Consider the following 20,365-nt stretch of genomic DNA (forward strand, 5'->3'; position numbering starts at 1 on the left):
TTTGACTTGAAATATTTTCACATAGGTTTGTTCAGGGCCAGACTATCAACAATCCCAGCAAGTTTGGTTCAGATTGGACCAGGATTGGCAAAGTTGTAACAGTTTTTTTTTTTTTGTATTTTCTACCACCCCCAGGAGGCGCTGTTTTCAAAATGTATTGTTTTCAGCAATATAGTCGCCTTCAGCAACTACCCATTATCAATCATAGGAAGTTTGGTTGGGATTGGATCTTCCTTCTCAAAGTTATAAGAGTTTTGCTTTTTGTTGTGAAAAATAGGAATTTACACCCACTTTGGCGCCCCCTATCTCGTACACCATGAGACATTTTAAAAAACTTTTGATAACTTAAGCTCCTCAATTGGTTCACAGTGACCTGACCAAGTTTAAAGGTGATCGCACTAGAACTCTAGGACTAGTTCATTCAAATACAAAGGGTCATATTGTCTTTGTCACCAGGGGGCGGTGTTCCCGAAATTGAATATTTTCATATAGACGTCTTCTGGGCCGGACTATCATCAATCCTAGCAAGTTTGGTTCAGATGGGACTAGGATTCGCAAAGTTGTAGCAGTGTGTTTTTTTGCCGCAAAAATCCGACTTTGCATCATTACCATGGCAACATCATGTAACGATACGCCATCATATTGAGCACGCATAGTCTACCTTGTGTTTAGAGTCTTTTAACCAATTTTGAGTTTGATACAATAATTTCTGTAAAAGTTATTCCCGAAATTGTAAAAGTAACTTTTTTTTTTAGATTTTCTGCCACCACCAGGAGCCGATGTTTACAAACTTGACAGTTTTTGCATAGGCATCTTCAGCAAGGGCCCATCATCGATCGACACAAGTTTGGTTAAGATCGGACCTTCCATCACAAAGTTATAAGAGTTTTGTTGTGCGTTGCGAGAAATTCGTAATTTTCCCCAAATTTGGAGCCCCCTATCTTGAAAACCATGATACTTATAAGAAGCATTTTAATAACTTAAGATCCTCAACTTGTCCACAGTGACCTCACCAAGTTTAGAGGTGATTCCATGAAAGCTCGAGGACAAGTTCGTTCACATACCATTGCTGAGAAATGGCCAAAATAGGCCAAAAATGGCCGTTCAACCCAAAATGGCGGCCTTCCTGTAGGACTTACAGAGGCGCCAGCACGGACTTTTTGGACCGTCCTGACATGCTTAACATGTGTACCAACTTTCGTGCATGTACGTGAAACAAGAGAAAAATCGGCCTGATGAAAGCTGTTTTTCATTTTCGTAAGCCCCGCCCACTTCCAATTTTGTACGCAGTGTCCCCGAAGTACTTTCAGACGTAAATTTACACCAGGTTTGATGCCCTCGCAAAAATTGGTGAGTTTTCGTGTATGGGAAAGACCTCAAAAAGGCGATTCATTTAGAGGAAAAATAATAATAATAATAAGAATAAACATCACAGTTTCAATAGGGTTCTTGCAACCAAGTTGCTCGAACCCTAATAACTCTTACGATTACAATAGGGTTCTTGCGCAACATTGTTGCTCGAACCCTAATAATCTTCACAGTTTCAATAGGGTTCTTGCAACCTTGTTGCTCGAACCCTAATAATCTTCACAGTTTCAATAGGGTTCTTGCAACCAAGTTGCTCGAACCCTAACTAGTACCGCAAGCGGTAATTGACGGGTTCGAGCTTGACGGCTCGCGAGTCCCCGTGCGTCCACGTCGCCGCGCGAGTCCTCTTCCTCATCTTCCGTTCATTCACCGCTTGTGGTACTGGTTATTTTCAGCTGCATCCCCGCGCAATGTCAGGCGTGTCCTTTTAAAATGGCCGTCTTCCTGTTGGGTGAAAGGCGTGTCCGTAAACGTGTTTAGGGAAGGTACCTTGACTTACATAACAAGTTTCGTGTGGATCGGAGAATGTCAGACTTTACTTCCTGTTTCGGGAGTTGTACTTCCTGTAAGGAGGTCATCCTTTACAGACATGTTCAGGGCGGGTCTGAGGTCTAACAGTGTGATTTCATCTATAAGTTGTTATTTTTGTGAAAAACAACTGATGGTATCAGAATTGAAGCTGAATTTTAGAAATAACTAGTTATTTTTGTGATAGAACATCTGATGGTATAAGAATTTAGGGTGCATTTTCTCTTTTTCCCTCTGTTACTTTTTCTCTCTTCCCATTTTCCCTGTTTTTTTTTTTCCTTGGCCCCTCTTGCAGTACCTTTTGCCCCATCTTTCCCTTTCAGAGCAGCATGAGAAACTGTAAATGTTAGATTTGATAGATTTGTAGGCAAATGCCTCCATCATGTGGCGAACAAAGGTTACTGCACTAACAAACCACTCAGTAGAGTGGGTCCTGTGCAGTGTTCTTATGTCAACACCGTTGAACGATTTGTTATCATATTCAGCAAGCATCATCTACCATGTGTTTTACATGTTTTCATTCATTTTGAGTATGATACAATGAAATTTGTTAAATTTATAAGGGAAATTGTGAAATTGTATTTTCTGTTACCACCAGAAGGCGCTGTTTTTAAAATGTACAGTTTTTGCATAAGCATCTTCAGCAAGATCCCATCATAGATCGTCACTAGTTTGGTTAAGATCTAACCTTTCATCGCAAAGTTATAAGAGTTTGTTGTTGTAGCGAAATACCAGACGTCATATTGTCTGCCGTCAACAGGGGGCGATGTTTTCAAAATGTACAGTTTTGCATAGACATCTTTAGCCAGGGCCCATCATCGATTGTCACTTGTTTAGTTAATATCTGACCTTCCATGGCAAAGTTATAAGAGATTGTTGTGTGTTGCGAGGAATCGTGATTTTCGCCAACTTTCCTGACCTTCTTCTTGTTAGCCGTGATACTTAATGAAAAGATTTTGATACCTTTGGATCCTCAACTTGTCCACAGTGACCTCACAAAGTTTGAAGGTGATCCCATTAAAGCTCTTTGACAAGTGCGTTCACATACCATTGGTGCGAAATGGCCAAAATCTGCTAAAAATGTACTTTCAATCCAAGATGGCGGCTTTCCTGTTAGTTTCAGAGCTTAGGCTGCTTTGAATTTTTTGACCGTCCCGACCTAAGGAACGCGTGAGTACCAAGTTTAGTGCATGTACATTAAACGTGCTCCTCAGGAGGACAAGTTTTACGGGTTGTAAGAGTTTTGCCTTTTGTTGTGAGAAATATGAATGAACGCCAACTTTGGCGCCCCCTATCTCGAAAACCAGGGGACATTTTGAAAAACTTTTAATAACTTTAGATCCTCAACTTGTCCACAGTGACCTCACAAAGTTTAAAGGTGATCGCACAAAAGCTCTATGACAAGTTAGTTCACATACCATTGGTGCGAAATGGCCAAAATCTCCCAAAAATTTACTTTCAATCAAAGATGGCGGCTTTCCTGTTCGCTTTAGAGCTTCGGCTACGCTGACTTTTTTGACCGTCTGGACCTAAGGAACGCGTGAGTACCAAGTTTCATGCATGTACATTCAACGTGATCCTCAGGAGGACAAGTTTTACGGGTTGTAAGAGTTTTGCCTTTTGTTGTGAGAAATATGAATGAACGCCAACTTTGGTGCCCCCTATCTCGAAAACCATGCGACATTTTGAAAAACTTTTAATAACTTTAGATCCTCAACTTGTCCACAGTGACCTCACAAAGTTTAAAGGTGATCGCACAAAAGCTGTAGGACTAGTTCATTCAAATACCAGGCGTCATAGTGTCTGCTGTCACCAGGGGGCGCTGTTTTTGAAAGTGAATATTTTCATATAGGCGTCTTCAGGTCTGGACTATCATCAATCAAAGCAAGTTTGGTTCAGATCGGACTCGGATTCGTAAAGTTGTAGCAGTTTGTTTTTTGTCACAAATATCTGACTTTGCAGTGTTGCTGTGGCAACACCTTTGAACGATTTGTTATCATATTAAGCACGCATCATCGAACATGTGTTTTAAATGTTTTCCCAATTTTTGAGTTTGATACGATTAACTCTGTAAAAGTTATAACCGAAATTGTTTTTTTTTGGATTTTCTGTTACCACAAGGAGGCGCTGGGCTAAAAATGTACAGTTTTTCCACAGACTTCTTCAGCAATGGTCCATCATCAACCCTAGGTAATTTGGTTGGGAAGTGACCTTCTATCGCAAAGTTATAAGAGTTTTGTTGCCTGTGGCGAAACATTAAAATTTTCTCCAACTTTGCCGGCCCCTTACTCTTACGCCATAATACCTATTGAAAAGATTTTGATACCTTTGGATCCTCAACTTGTCCAAAGTGACCTCACCAAGTTTGAAGGTGATCCCATGAAAGATCTAGGACAAATCTGTTCAAATATCATTGGTGTGAAATGGTCAAAATCAGCAAAGCATTTACTTTCAATCCAAGATGGCGGCTTTCCTGTTCGTTTTAGAGCATAGGCTACGCTGACTTTTTTGACCGGCCCGACCTAAGGAAGGCGTGTACCCAGTTTCGTGCATGAACATTAAACGTGCTCCTCAGGACCACAAGTTTTAGGGGTTGGAGCAGTTTTTTGGCCCGTCCACTTTCACCAGGGGGCGCTGATTTTGACTTGAAATATTTTCACATAGGTTTGTTCAGGGCCAGACTATCAACAATCCTAGCAAGTTTGGCTCAGATTAGCCCAGGATTGGCAAAGTTGTGACAGTTTTTTTTTTTTTGTATTTTCTACCACCACCAGGAGGCGCTGTTTTCAAAATTTATTGTTTTCGGCAATATAGTGGCCTTCAGCAACTACCCATTATCAAACATAGGAAGTTTGGTTGGGATTGGATCTTCCATCGCAAAGTTATAAGAGTTTCGCTTTTTGTTGTGAAAAATAGGAATTTATACCCACTTTGGCGCCCCCTATCTCGTACCCCATGAGACATTTTAAAAAACTTTTGATAACTTAAGTTCCTCAACTGGTTCACAGTGACCTGACCAAGTTTAAAGGTGATCGCACAAGAACTCTAGGATTAATTCCTTCAAATACCAGAGGTCATATTGTCTCCGTCACCAGGGGGTGCTGTTTTTGAAAGTGAATATTTTCATATAGGTGTCTTCAGGGCCGGACTATCATCAATCATGGCAAGTTTGGTTCAGATTGGACAAGGATTCGCAAAGTGGTAGCAGTTTGTTTTTTTGTCGCAAAAATCCGACTTTGCATCATTACCATGGCAACATCATGTAACGATACGCCATCATATTGAGCACGCATAGTCTACCATGTGTTTAGAATCTTTTAACCAATTTTGAGTTTGATACAATCATTTCTGTAAAAGTTATTCCCGAAATTGTAAAAGTAACTTTTTTTTTTAGATTTTCTGCCACCACCAGGAGGCGATGTTTACAAACTTAACAGTTTTTGCATAGGCATCTTCAGCAAGGGCCCATCATCGATCGCCACAAGTTTGGTTACGATCGGACCTTCCATCACAAAGTTATAAGAGTATCGTTGCGTTTAGCGAGAAATTACAAATTTTCGCCAACTTTGCCGGCCCTTTTCTCGTACGCCATGCGACATTTCAACTAACCATAAGCATCGTTAGATCCCCAACTTGTCAACAGTGACCTCACCAAGTTTGAACGTGATCCCATGTAAGCTCTAGGACAAGTTCGTTCAAATACCGATGGTGCGAAATGGCCAAAATCGCCTCTGTTTTGGAGTGCAATCAAAGATGGCGGCCTTCCTGTAGGATTCACAGGGAAGTTGTCATCGACTTTTTTGACCGTCCCCACCTCATGAACATGTGTGCCAAGTTTCGTTCATGTACGTTAAACCCGAGAGCAGATGACCTAATAGAAGTTTTTTGCGTCAGTTTTTAGCCCCGCCCTCTTCCATTTTTTGACGCACATTCCTTGAAACACTGATATACGTAATTTTACACCAGGTCTGATGGGGTTGCAAAATTTGGTGAGTTTTGGGGCATGGGAAAGGCCTCAAAAACGCGATTCATTTGGAGGAATAATAATAAGAATAATCTTAGCGATTATAATAGGGTTCTTGCGCAACCAAGTTGCTCGAACCCTAATAAACATCACAGTTTCAATAGGGTTCTTGCAACCAAGTTGCTCGAACCCTAATAATCTTAGCGATTATAATAGGGTTCTTGCGCAACCAAGTTGCTCGAACCCTAATAAGAACTAGTACCGCAAGCGGTAATCAACGGGTTCGAGCTTGACGGCTCGCGGGTCTCCCTGCGCCCACCTCGCCGTGCGAGACGTCTAGCTCATCTTCCGTTCATTCACCGCTTGCGGCAGTAGTAATTTTCAGCTTAGACTATTTTCAGCGTCCATGTGCTAAGTTAGATGGCACTTCCTGTTTAAAATGGCCGACTTCCTGTTTGGTGAAAGGTGTGTCCGTAAACGTGTTCAGGGACGTTCCTTTGACTCACATATCAAGTTTTGTGAAGATTGGAAAATGTTAGACTTGACTTCCTGTTTCGGGAGTTCTACTTCCTGTAGGGAGGTTATCCTTTACAGCACATATGTCAGAATCAAGGCCCGTGAATGAGTTATGTCTGGCCCACGGGATGATTTTTAATTACTATTAAAACCGGCTTGCACTATTATGTGCCCTCAGCACCATAATACTACACATCCCAAGATGCACTGTGAGTGCGATCCCGTGTCATCCTTCATGAACAGCATCACAGTCACAGTGGAAAACTAAACATTGCTGTCATTTTTCATCTCCCTCTCCCCCAAATAGACAAATAGAAAAGTAGACGGTGAAAACAGGGTTTTCAAGACAGGTGGGAGGCAGAATAATGTTCACCGAAGTAAAAGGAAAGCCTGTGTGTCTTGTGTGTGGAGACAGTGTGTCGTTATGAAAGAATATAACTTAAGAAGGCACTATGAAACATGCTGTTGCAACTGTTTTGCACTTTTCAAGTTTGCACTAACTTCTAATTTTATTATAAAAGACAGACATTGGTGAGGATCAGAGCAGCACACTGATTTGTTTTGTAACATGCTGTTTCATTTTTGCATTTATCTTGCCATTGAGCTTTGAAGGAAAATAACATTTTGCTGTTTACCTGTTAAAAAGAAGACGGAAAAATGTTTTCAATTTGTTACTGAAAGAGCCTTGAGAAAATATTGCAACTGATTTTATTTATATTTTGCTTAATTTAATTTAATTTAATTTAATTTAATTTAATTTAATTTAATGATTGAGTGCAATATAGGCTGTGGTATTGGTATTGGTTCAATATGTGCAGTAATTGCAAGTTTTAATAAATATTTAATCCTCCACCTGTACCATTTTTTTTATTTTGGCCCCCCGTGTATTTGACTTTGGCATTACTGCTTTACAGACATGTTCCGGACGGGTCTGAGGTCTCACGTATGAAGTTTCAAGTGGATACAACAATCCCAATTAGAGCAGCATGAGAAACTGTAAATGTTAGATTTGATAGATTTGTAGGCAAATGCCTCCATCATGTGGCGAACAATGTTTACTGCATGAACAAACCACTCAGTTGAGGGAATCCTTTGCATTTTTGCCAGGCAACACCATTTAACGATTTGTTATCATATTCAGCAAGCATCATCTACCATGTGTTTTACATGATTTCATTCATTTTGAGTATGATACAATGAAATTTGTTAAAGTTATAAGGGAAATTGTGAAATTGTATTTTCTGTTACCACCAGAAGGCGCTGTTTTCAAAATGTACAGTTTTTGCACAAGTATCTTCAGCAAGATCCCATCATCGATCGTCACGAGTTTGGTTAAGATCTGCCCTTCCATCGCAAAGTTATAAGAGTTTGTTGTTGTAGCGAAATACCAGACGTCATATTGTCTGCCGTCAACAGGGGGCACTGTTTTTGAAAGTGAATATTTTCATATAGGCATCTTCAGGAATTAAATATCATCAATCCTAGCAAGTTTGATTCAGATTGGAATAGTATTCGCAAAGTGGTAGCTGTTTGTTTTTTTTCGCAAATATCTGACTTTGCAGTTTTGTCATGGCAACACTGTTGAACAATTTGTTATCATATTAGGCACGCATCATCTACCATGTGTTTTGAATGTTTTCCCAAATTTTGAGTTTGATACAAGGAAATTTGTTAAAGTTTTAAGGGAAATTGTGAACTTGTACTTTCTGTTACCACCAGGTGGCGCTGTTTCCAAAATTTACAGTTTTTGCATAGGCATCTTCAGCAAAAGCCCATCATTGATCATCACAAGTTTGGTTAAGATCTGTCCTTCAATCGCAAAGTTATAAGAGTTTGTTGTGTGTTGCGAAATACCAGACTTCCTAGTGTTTGCCACCACCAGGAGGCGATGTTTTCAAAATTTACAGTTTTTGCATAGACATCTTTAGCAAGGGCCCATCATCGATTGGCACTTGTTTGGTTAATATCTGACCTTCCATGGCAAAGTTATAAGAGATTGTTGTGTGTTGCGAGGAATCGTGATTTTCGCCAACTTTCCTGACCTTCTTCTTGTTCGCCGTGATACTTAATGAAAAGATTTTGATACCTTTGGATTCTCAACTTGTTCACAGTAACCTCACAAAGTTTCAAGGTGATCCCATGAAAGCTCTATGACAAGTGCGTTCACATACCATTGGTGCGAAATGGCCAAAATCTGCAAAAAATGTACTTTCAATCAAAGATGGCGGCTTTCCCGTTCATTTTAGAGCATAGGCTGCTTTGAATTTTTTGACCGTCCTGACCTAAGGAACGCGTAAGTACCAAGTTTAGTGCATGTAAATTAAACGTGCTCCTCAGGAGGACAAGTTTTACGGGTTGTAAGAGTTTCGCCTTTTGTTGTGAAAAATATGAATGAACGCCAACTTTGGCGCACCCTATCTCAAAAACCATGTGACATTTTAAAAAACTTTTAATAACTTTAGATCCTCAACTTATTCACAGTGACCTCACCCAGATTGAAGGTGATCCCTTTAAAGCTCTATGACAAGTGCGTTCACATACCATTGGTGCGAAATGGCCAAAATCTGCAAAAAATGTACTTTCAATCCAAAATGGCGGCTTTCCTGTTCGTTTTAGAGGTTCGGCTACGCTGACTTTTTTGACCGTCTGGACCTAACGAACGCGTGAGTACCAAGTTTCGTGCATGTACATTCAACGTGCTCCTCAGGAGGACAAAGTTTTACGGGTTGTAAGAGTTGCACCTTTTGTTGTGAAAAATATGAATGAACACCAACTTTGGCGCCCCCTATCTCGTACACCGAGCGACATTTTTAAAAGCTTTCAGGAACTTATGCTCGGCAACTTGTTCACAGTGACCTCACCAACTTTCAAGATGATCGCATAAAAACTCTAGGATTAGTTCATTCAAATATCAGGTGTCATAGTGTCTGCTGTCACCAGGGGGCGCTGTTTTTGAAAGTGAATATTTTCATATAGGCGTCTTCAGGGCTGGACTATCATCAATCCAAGCAAGTTTGGTTCAGATCGGACTCGGATTCGTAAAGTTGTAGCAGTTTGTTTTTTGTCACAAATATCTGACTTTGCAGTGTTGCTGTGGCAACACCGTTGAACGATTTGTTATCATATTAAGCACGCATCATCGAACATGTGTTTTAAATGTTTTCCCAATTTTTGAGTTTGATACGATTAACTCTGTAAAAGTTATAACCGAAATTGTTTTTTTTTGTATATTTTGTTACCACAAGGAGGCACTGTGCTCAAAATTTACGTTTTTTTCACAGACTTCTTCAGCAATGGTCCATCATCAACCCTAGGTAATTTGGTTGGGATGTGACCTTCTATCGCAAAGTTATAAGAGTTTTGTTGCCTGTGGCGAAACATTAAAATTTTCACCAACTTTGCCGGCCCCTTACTCTTACGCCATAATACCTATTGAAAAGATTTTGATACCTTTGGATCCTCAACTTGTCCAAAGTGACCTCACCAAGTTTGAAGGTGATCCCATGAAAGTTCTAGGACAAATCTGTTCAAATATCATTGGTGCGAAATGGCCAAAATCAGCAAAGCATTTACTTTCAATCCAAGATGGCGGCTTTCCTGTTCGTTTTAGAGCATAGGCTACGCTGACTTTTTTGACCGGCCCGACCTAAGGAAGGCGTGTACCAAGTTTCGTGCATGAACATTAAACGTGCTCCTCAGGACCACAAGTTTTAGGGGTTGGAGCAGTTTTTTGGCCCGTCCACTTTCACCAGGGGGCGCTGATTTTGACATGAAATATTTTCACATAGGTTTGTTCAGGGCCAGACTATCAACAATCCTAGCAAGTTTGGCTCAGATTGGACCAGGATTGGCAAAGTTGTGACAGTTTTTTTTTTTTGTATTTTCTACCACCACCAGGAGGCGCTGTTTTCAAAATTTATTGTTTTCGGCAATATAGTCGCCTTCAGCAACTACCCATTATCAATCATAGGAAGTTTGGTTGGGATTGGATCTTCCATCACAAAGTTATAAGAGTTTCGCTTTTTGTTGTGAAAAATAGGAATTTACACCCACTTTGGCGCCCCCTATCTCGTACACCATGAGACATTTTAAAAAACTTTTGATAACTTAAGTTCCTCAACTGGTTCACAGTGACCTGACCAAGTTTAAAGGTGATCGCACAAGAACTCTAGGATTAATTCATTCAAATACCAGAGGTCATATTGTCTCCGTCACCAGGGGGTGCTGTTTTTGAAAGTGAATATTTTCATATAGGTGTCTTCAGGGCTGGACTATCATCAATCATGGCAAGTTTGGTTCAGATTGGACAAGGATTCGCAAAGTGGTAGCAGTTTGTTTTTTTGTCGCAAAAATCCGACTTTGCATCATTACCATGGCAACATCATGTAACGATACGCCATCATATTGAGCACGCATAGTCTACCATGTGTTTAGAATCTTTTAACCAATTTTGAGTTTGATACAATCATTTCTGTAAAAGTTATTCCCGAAATTGTAAAAGTAACTTTTTTTTTTAGATTTTCTGCCACCACCAGGAGGCGATGTTTACAAACTTAACAGTTTTTGCATAGGCATCTTCAGCAAGGGCCCATCATCGATCGCCACAAGTTTGGTTACGATCGGACCTTCCATCACAAAGTTATAAGAGTTTCGTTGCGTGTAGCGAGAAATTACAAATTTTCGCCAACTTTGCCGGCCCTTTTCTCGTACGCCATGCGACATTTCAACTAACCATAAGCATCGTTAGATCCCCAACTTGTCCACAGTGACCTCACCAAGTTTGAACGTGATCCCATGTAAGCTCTAGGACAAGTTCGTTCAAATACCGATGGTGCGAAATGGCCAAAATCGCCTCTGTTTTGGCGTGCAATCCAAGATGGCGGCCTTCCTGTAGGATTCACAGGGAAGTTGTCATCGACTTTTTTGACCGTCCCCACCTCATGAACATGTGTGCCAAGTTTCGTTCATGTACGTTAAACCCGAGAGCAGATGACCTAATAGAAGTTTTTTGCGTCAGTTTTTAGCCCCGCCCTCTTCCATTTTTTGACGCACATTCCTTGAAACACTGATATACGTAATTTTACACCAGGTCTGATGGGGTTGCAAAATTTGGTGAGTTTTGGGGCATGGGAAAGGCCTCAAAAACGCGATTCATTTGGAGGAATAATAATAATAAGAATAAGAATAAGAAGAATAATCTTAGCGATTATAATAGGGTTCTTGCGCAACCAAGTTGCTCGAACCCTAATAATAATAATAAGAATAATCTTCACAGTTTCAATAGGGTTCTTGCAACCTTGTTGCTCGAACCCTAATAAGGTGTTATGCCTTTACTCAACTTTATCAATGTCTTCATGTTTCATCATAATTCCTATTTTATTTCCCTTTTAAATTATGTAGTAATTTGTTTTGTTTTTTTAATGCAGTTGTTAATATATTTTAAATGTATATAATAAACTATGGGGCTGTCAGAAGAAGACGGTCTGAGGTGCTCCAACATCTTTAGAACCAGTTTGTCCAGAAGGAAGTCACATGGTGCCGCACAGATGGGTGTGTGTGTGTGTGTGTGGGAGGGAAGAGTTTGCAAACAGTTATAAGATAAGGTGTTAATTTGTGTTTCTCTCGCAGACCAGGTCTCACAGCGTGCCTGCAAAGCACGGAAAATACACAAGGACGAGGATGAGCTGAGGTTTTTTTCAATACAGGTAAATGTCTGTCTTTTACCATTAGCTAGTTGTTAAAAATTCATTTTTATTCCAGTCATGGAACTTTATTTGTATGTTTTTGTGTTTTTTTTGTAATGTTAATCATATTTTGCATGACATGGATTCCAGCATTCCTAATTTGTCACATGCACAGAGATACCAAGACAAAAACAAAACCTAAATTGTTAAAAAAAATGTAAGTAAATTAAGTGATTTCAGGTGCAAGGAGGGAAACAAGGAAACCATCAGATTCCTGGGATGATATTTACAGTTTAATGTGAGCTTGTGTGCAGGTGACAGAGGAATTGCAAGAATGTTCATATTGCTGTGTGTGTAAGGCAAATGCAGGTCAATTTCTGATAAGAACGGTTGTGAATTTAACATAAGATAACGCTTTATTGTCCATTTGTACAGAAAGTTGTCCTGCATCACCATCCTGACTGTCCGTATCCTTATACACCTTACACAGAGTAAACATAGACATCAGGTTGATTCAGGATCAGCGAGAATAGGCACATGTCACATGCCAACGTTCAGAAATCATGTATTGCTGATACTGTGGCCGTTTGATGGTTGAAGCTGTACTATTCTGACCAGAAGGTCCACAAAGCCACCACAAAACCTAATGATCCTCTCATGTATTCCAGATTCTATGTTTGCCAAGACATGTGAATAGACCACATGGAGGCAGGGAGTCATGGTCAGCTGTTGTCGGCTGAGCTGAACATGCCGTTCTCGGACTCAGTCAAGTACATCCTCCTTGGCACCTCCGTGGCTTTACTCCTTGTGGCTCTGGGCATCTTGACGTGGCAGACCTTCAGATACTGCAAGACGCGCAACACATACACCCGGCAAGCTACAGGTGAGAACAGGGAGACGGATATGCTGTGTTTCCATAAAGGATATGGTTCAGTTTGGTACAGTACGATGCAGTTTGGGTAAATCCCTGGGTCCGGCTTGCGTTTCGTGACGTCGTTCCAGTGCAACAACACGACACAACGGACAACAATAGAAGACATCCAGCAGCTCTTTTTTTTTTTCCTGCTCGGTTTGTGACTTCAAGCGTTGACTTCCATCACCAAACACAAGGGAATGACATTTTTCTGTCGCCCAATCAGGAAAGACTGTTGTGGGTGAAGCTGGTCTAACTCCACCCTCTCTGGTACCCCAAGGGAAGAAGGTTCCAAAGAATGGAACGGTTGGGGCTGTTCATTTTGGTACTATTCCTAATGGAAACGCCAATAAATACATAAATGTAATATTCTGTATGAAACTGAAGTGTTCCACTCAATGGAAACACGGCTTTACAGTTCAGGTTAGATGATGGACGGTGTCTGACTAAGTAAAAGTCATTAATAATAAACACAAACCTGTCTGATTTCTGCTCTAGTCCACAGTGACGTGCTGTATCTGGACGAGAAGCCAAGGACGGCAGAAAATTACTCAGCTGCTCCAAGTTCTAAGGTAAGAAGAGGTGGAGACCACGTTCACGTTCTGGTGAAAGCAGATTTAAGTCCTGAGAGAAGAGTCAATTAGAAAAAATATGTGGCACAGACTGTAGAAATGTGATGATAAAGTTGGAAAATTGTTATGCGCCACAGTTGTACTGGACAGATGTAAACGAAATCAGACACAGGACAATGCAGCCATAAAAATGAAGTCCATAAAATACATTCAACTTTCTCAGCGGCTTAACCAGTCCATCCTAGGGGATTTATTATGGTAATGAAGTAAGAAAAAAACAGAAGACCTGACACTGGTGGTGGTAACAGGGGCCCGCGAGGTCAATGGCAGAGTTAAAATAATATTAGTTGTTACTGGAATGGCAGAAAAATGAGGGATGAGCTGATATGATATTCAGCATTGGTCAAAAATCCCTGGATCTGATTTAGCTGAGTCATGTTGTGAGCTGTTTTTTCCCCTTCTTATAGGAGAAGAATATTTTTACACAGTTGGAGAATTATGTCTTTGAAATTGCTTGAAAAATGGTCAATTGTCAATTTAGTTTTAAAAAGTGGGAATTGGAGGAGTGAAGCCAGGGATCAAACCACTGACCTTCTGGTTAGTGGATGTCTTACTATGCTTCCTTAAATGCAGTCTCTCTCCTGAAACTCTGTGACAAATACTGAAGCAAAGGCACGGCTGGAAAACTGGTAGAACTGGAAAAACCACAGAAAAAATAAAATTATTACCAACCAGGTGACATTTCAGGGCCAGGTTGGTAATAAAGAGGATTTTCTGGTCCTAGCAACTGGTGTGTGGTTTTGCACCAGGTCTTTATTGAAACTGGATGTGTTTGCCTTTGCACTCCCTCTGTGTAAAAACCTGAGAGAAGCTGCTGCCTTTTCACCGAGTCTCGTATGCTTCAGTGAGTGAATCTGCTTTAAAAACTCTTAAAAAAGGAAGTAAAAAGCCATGTTGTGCTTTATGTGTATTCACTATTCTGTGGGTGTTAATTTTATTTGGGTCGGTAAGAACGCGAAGCTCTTGTTTACAGAGTGTTGGAAGTGTTTTAAAACATCTTTTATTACATATCACGCCCTCTGTTCAAATATTAGCTGTGTAATTAAAATATCAAATTAGCTACATCACTTGATGTTTTTAAATTGGTGGCCTCCAGAGACAGAGAGTGTGTGTGTCTACTTGTATTTGTATTTGTCATATTTAGTGTTGCACAAGACTTTTTTTTCTGGCATAAATGCTCACCTATGAGGACCAGTAGTCATCACTGAGACCAAAACCTGCTCCCAATGAGGCAGAACCTGATTTCTGAGGACCTGGTTAAGTTTGGGGTTAAGATTTGGTTGTAGTTAGGTTAGATAGTTACGCAATGACAGTTACGTAAATGAACGCAAGTCAATGCAGTATCCTGAGAAGAATAAAAAGATCATCTTAACAGGTTTGTAAGCAATGTAGGTGAGATAAGGAAGGACATAGCATTTTCTGAGTCTCTCAGTCTATGTCTCTCTCTCACATGATCTTTTTTATTTTCACAGCTCTAATGGTGACGTCATTTTATTGAGAGACATTAATCGGGACGCGTTCAGCTGCAGGTGTGCGCTGAAACAGAAATTGACTCCCATTTCTCACAAAAACCATCAGACTGTGTGTGTCATCTTACCCTGTCACACTGACACTTTACTCGTCCCACAAACCTTTGTTTGGCTAAAAATATACGAATAAATAACAAAATTCACAAGTTCACAGGCATAGTTAACTGGCATTTTTTTTATTTGATGCAAAATAATAAAATCTCAACATATTTGTACTGTGATACCTAATCACTTGATAAATCTCGATTAGTGATAGTGGGGTTGAAGTCCTTTGGCTTTGTCTTTGAGTTTGAGGACATCAGTTTGGTTTTGTCTGCAAAGCGTTAAAAGCAATTTGAAATTTGGAGAGAGCCAGGTCTGGAGTGAGTGCTGAGGTGAACACAACTGTGTCATCAGCATAAAAAAATGGAAGTTGGCCTGGGAAACATTATGAGCAATATAGTTCATGTAAGTAAGGAAAAGAAGCGGCCCAAGGACAGACCCCTGTGGAACGCACTTGGCTACTGCTAGTGAGGTTGGGATTAGACCATCTGCTTGCACACACTGAGCTCTTTGTGAGGGGTAGTTCTCAAACCAGCTGCAACATAATGTGTATTGTGTGTGTGTGTGTTGTCCAGGTGGAGGAAGTTAGCACTGAGGTCCTCAAGCTGAGTCGCTGTTTGCCTCAGGTCCCTATTGCCTCCACAGACTCCAGCCACACAGGAGAGGTGGAGGAGCAGGGCAGCATTAAGAAGGTAACAGACTGTGACTGTGACTGTGACGCTTTTCCACTACACAGTCACGACTCAGCACGGCACTTTTTTTTGCTTTTCCATTAGCGATACCTGTAGCAGTACCTGGTACTTTTTTTAGTACCTGCCCTGCTCAGCCGAGACTATGTGTGACGTCATCAGACTGTCAGCCACTGATTGGTCAGAGAGTGTCGTCACTGGAAGAGTCATGAGCGCGACGTGTCGGACAATGCCGAACTGTACATCAGTTAAAAAGACTTAAACATTCTGTAAACGTGCATTAATGTCCAACATTTAGCAAAGGAAATGTCTAAAATCTCAACATTTAACAAAGGAGTCTGGCGTATTTAACAACAGCACTGCTCCGAGCCGCATCACAACCCCTTCGGCTGTATTTTAGTGACTATGCTCCAGTCATGCAGGAAGTACTGAGTACTTATCTTTTTAATTAACTGATTTTAGTGATTCAGTTACACCGAAAACAACAACAATTTCATGTCAACCAAAGTGTGGGAACCCTGATGGTCCTAATAATTAAAATTCTGGTCATTTGCAACTGTTTCTTGCTGTTCAACTTCTTATGTGTGTTTGGAAGTCTCCCCTTTTCTCCAGTAGCGTGGCGATCAACAGAGATCAGTCACTGAAAATAAACCACTTAAAGCAATACCACTTAAGTGTGTGGCGTATGCCCTTAACCTGGATGTTCTTGTGGCAGGTGGATGGATCGCTGCGGTTCTCTGTCCACTATGACCAGCCGCAGTCCCGTCTGGGGGTCACCATTTTGCAGGTGAAGGGACTTCACTGCCAGACCGGTGGCATCCAGCCCTTTGTTAAGGTGCGAGTCATGTGGGCAGGATCGCGACGAGTGAAAGTGGCAGACTGCAAGGATGAGGAGGTAAACAATCAGCCGCCTTATCTCGTGAGGGACCCTGTGATTCCAACCATTGTCTTGTAAACTGCATTGTTACCATTATGTATTACTACTGTTGTTGGATGACATAGCCAACCCTTGTCCCCGTCCTCTCCGCTGTGTCTGTCTTAGGGTGAGGGGGCGTCGCCGGCTCTGTGGACAGTGTTGCAAGAGTGGCAGACTCGCATCGTCAAAGGCATCTGTAGTCCTTTATTTGGAGAAAAGTTCAGCTGCGTCCTGGAACAGGAAAAAGACATGCTTCAGTCCATCAACCTCAGGATGGAGGTCCTGCAGTACATCACTCTCACTGTACCCATAGCTCTTAACATATATATATATATATATATATATATATGTATATGTATGTGTGTATATATATATATATATATATATGTATGTATATATATATATATATATATATATATACATATATATATGTATATGTATATACATATATATGTATATGTATATACATATATATATATTTTTTTTTATTATTATTGTTATTGATTTTTCTTTTTTTTTAACATATTTTAACCATAAAAGGACCAGAGAATGTGCTGTAACTAAGTGCTTTTGTCCATTTTTTCAGAATAACTTACCATATCTGGCAGTTATTTGCAATTGACTCCATTTACTCCAAAATACTGAAATACTGATACTATACTGAAGAAGGTTAATTTAGAAAAACACTGCAGTTGTAAATGAACAACATATTTTGCGTGTTAAATCTGAAAATGGAGAACATTTTCTGAGTCTTGAGTCCAAAAAATGGTCGTCCTATGTACTATGGTCAGAACATTTACCGAAATACCACAGATATACATACAGTGCAGTATAATGTGTGTTTCTGGAAAATAAATTGACCGCCATGTGTTTGTGTGCATGATCTCAGGTGTGGGACTTTGACAAATTCTCCAGAAACACATTGTTGGGACATGTGAGAGCTCCTCTAGGGCACCTCAACATCTCCGACCCTCTGGAGCTGCACGAGGATCTACAGATTCCCCAGAAGGTACAGTTGCACTTCACTGTACCTACAATGTGTCTACAATATCAGGTTCCCTTTTCCTCTCACTGGTAGCAAATGATAGATGGCACGGGAACTTTTTAACAGTCTTTATGAAGAGCTAAAATATATAAATATACAGAAACCAGCGTTTCCACTGGACGATGTATATTGTCAGGCATAGAAACTGAAAATGGTGGGTAAAGAAGGGAAATGTGTTTCTGTCTTGCTGTGGAACCTTATGCAAAACTTTAATAGAGTTTGAGTTCAACTAAACTGTTCCTTTGAATCACATCGTAAAAGTACATTATGCTGCGGTCGCTGTGTGTGAACAGGATCTGGTTGGAGAGGTGCTGCTTTCACTGAAGTTTCTGCCCACATCTCAGAGGCTGGAGGTCGGTCTGCTGAAGGTCAGAACAGTCCTCACTAACACAGGCTCTGACAGCGGTAAATAACTAACACCTACACAAATATCAAGCCATCACAGGTCCAACAGGTATTCATATTTGAATGTATTTGCCTTCATTGTGTTGCACAGCCCTTTATGCCAGGATCAGTGTCCAGTGCAATCATTACAAGCTTGGCTACCAGAAGACCTCAGCAGTGTCCCGGGACCTGGTGACCATCTTCAACGAGGTGCTCATGTTCTCGCTGCCCGAGTTCCCCATGGAGCAGTGTAAGATTCTGGTTTCTGTGTACGAGACGCACACAAGCTGGAAGTCCACCAAACACTTGATGGGACAGTTGACTGTGGGGAAGGAGAAGGGCTCAGAGGACAAGCACTGGACCTTGATGATGCGCTCAGTTCGCCAGCCAGTAGCAAAGTGGCACTCCCTTCTGATCTGAGACACGCAGCACCAAAAACCCTCTCCTGAAAAAGCCCACCACTTTATACCAAGCAATAGATTATTTTTTGCATCATATTTATGTTTTTATTGTGAACTATACATTGTTCCATGTCAACAAATGACACTTTTATTGTGGAAAAGGTGTCACAAATATTGTTATGGTGAAATAATTTTCAACTCATATCGCCCACCCCTACTGAACAGTTCCTTTTCCCCACAAAGTTGAACTTATTTTCACTTGATCGGCCCCCAACCAACCAGACTTGACGCTCAGTGTCCCCCCAGGTTATTTGAGATTGAGACCCCTGGTTTGATTTCTAGCGAAAGTGTCATTTAAATTTAAGACAGTGACTGAAGCACCATAGCTAAACACCCACAACTGTGGGCTACAGCTGAAGTATATAGTATGTATTATATTATATATATACTATATATATTTATATGGGCCTCTGTAAAACAAGCGCCTTGCCTGAAGTAAATATAAAAGACTTAAAGACTTATACTAAAGCTAGAAACATTTTAAAGCAATTATATACATATAAAACATACTTATGTGTAGTATATTCAGCTTCTTTCCAACAAACCACTCTTAATGACCCGGTAATGTAGCAGAAAACCCTTAACTTAAGTTGTTTTCCCCACTTACTAAAATGAATTCTCTATGCCCTTAAAATAAAAAGGGTTTCGTGACACTTTGGAGCTTCCTTGTGGATGCTAAACATTAACACATTCTTATTTTAAATAAGACACGCCCATGTAATCTACATTTTCTTAACCAAGGCAAACAGAGATGGCAGATTTCGCCCCTTTCACGCAAGAAGCCTCTGCCGGCCTATATAAGTAATAAACTCTGTGGCACAACAGTAGAGTGTCTGACTCCAGATCAGAATATCGCTGTTCAAATAAGTTCATTCAATGATCAAGCAACAATAGTATTTAAAGTGCAATAGGCAGAAAAAAAGAGTGCTGGGAAAGTGGTGATGTCATCAGTAAACCTCACCACTCCTCTCACCCATAGATATATATAAAGTGTCAATGTCTCGTCTGCGCTGCTGGCCAATGGAGTTGAACGTCCGCACAGGGCGGCCATCTTGCCACAGTCAGCTCGCTGACCCATAACATGTGTTGTCGTGGTACATGGACTTTTTAAATAACCAGAACTTGCTCAGGGTTTCTACCGATTTGGTTTGTTATAACCATGGGCTTCAAATAACATTAAACAGAACAGAAAGGTGCAATGAATACACACACACACACACACACACACACACACACACAAGGTATGTGAAGTCAATATATGGGCTACTAAAACTCAGGATACAGAATGGCATGAGATGTATGTATACTTTTATAATAGGAATATTACTAATATAATAAAATAATTTATTTAATAATTATTACTTATTTAAACTAATCATGTAACGATTCAAATTATTGGATTACATTGGTAATATTCCTATTAAAGTCATTTGAATTATTACATGTTTAATTTAAACAAGTAATAATTCAAATTATTGGATTATATTAGTAATATTCCTATTATAAAGGTATACATATACCTCATGCCATTCTGTATCCTTGATACAGAATGAGTTTTAGTAGCCCATATGTTGATTTAACATAAATACCTGTGTGTATATATTCATTGCATCTTTCTGTTCTGTTTAATGTTATTTAAAGCCCATGGTTATAATTATTCATAAGTGTCATAATAACTACATCTCTGACGTTTT

At 40.3% G+C, this 20,365-nt stretch overlaps 1 protein-coding gene across 1 annotated transcript; it reads left to right on the forward strand.

Moving 5' to 3' along the window:
* Positions 1-11,700: 11,700 nt before the first annotated feature.
* On the forward strand, positions 11,701-20,149 carry LOC122761224 (synaptotagmin-2-like). Its single transcript, XM_044016405.1, has 9 exons — positions 11,701-12,081; positions 12,729-12,943; positions 13,472-13,545; positions 15,752-15,868; positions 16,581-16,760; positions 16,908-17,060; positions 17,671-17,790; positions 18,120-18,231; positions 18,323-20,149. Exons 2-9 carry the CDS (start codon positions 12,763-12,765, stop codon positions 18,628-18,630), a joined length of 1,245 nt encoding a protein of 414 aa, XP_043872340.1. The 5' UTR covers positions 11,701-12,081; positions 12,729-12,762; the 3' UTR covers positions 18,631-20,149.
* The last annotated feature ends 216 nt before the right edge of the window (positions 20,150-20,365 follow it).

This window comes from Solea senegalensis, unplaced genomic scaffold (assembly GCF_019176455.1).
Source record: "Solea senegalensis isolate Sse05_10M unplaced genomic scaffold, IFAPA_SoseM_1 scf7180000014455, whole genome shotgun sequence".
Taxonomy (NCBI): Eukaryota; Metazoa; Chordata; class Actinopteri; order Pleuronectiformes; family Soleidae; genus Solea; species Solea senegalensis.

What these genes read in the sequence shown, in the direction of transcription:
- LOC122761224 (XM_044016405.1), top strand. Translation starts at nt 12,763, where the DNA reads ATGGAGGCAGGGAGTCATGGTCAGCTGTTGTCGGCTGAGCTGAACATG. An exon ending in ATACACCCGGCAAGCTACAG is followed by an intron (nt 12,944 to 13,471) that starts GTGAGAACAGGG and finishes TTTCTGCTCTAG; the next exon opens with TCCACAGTGACGTGCTGTAT. An exon ending in CAGACTGCAAGGATGAGGAG is followed by an intron (nt 16,761 to 16,907) that starts GTAAACAATCAG and finishes TGTCTGTCTTAG; the next exon opens with GGTGAGGGGGCGTCGCCGGC.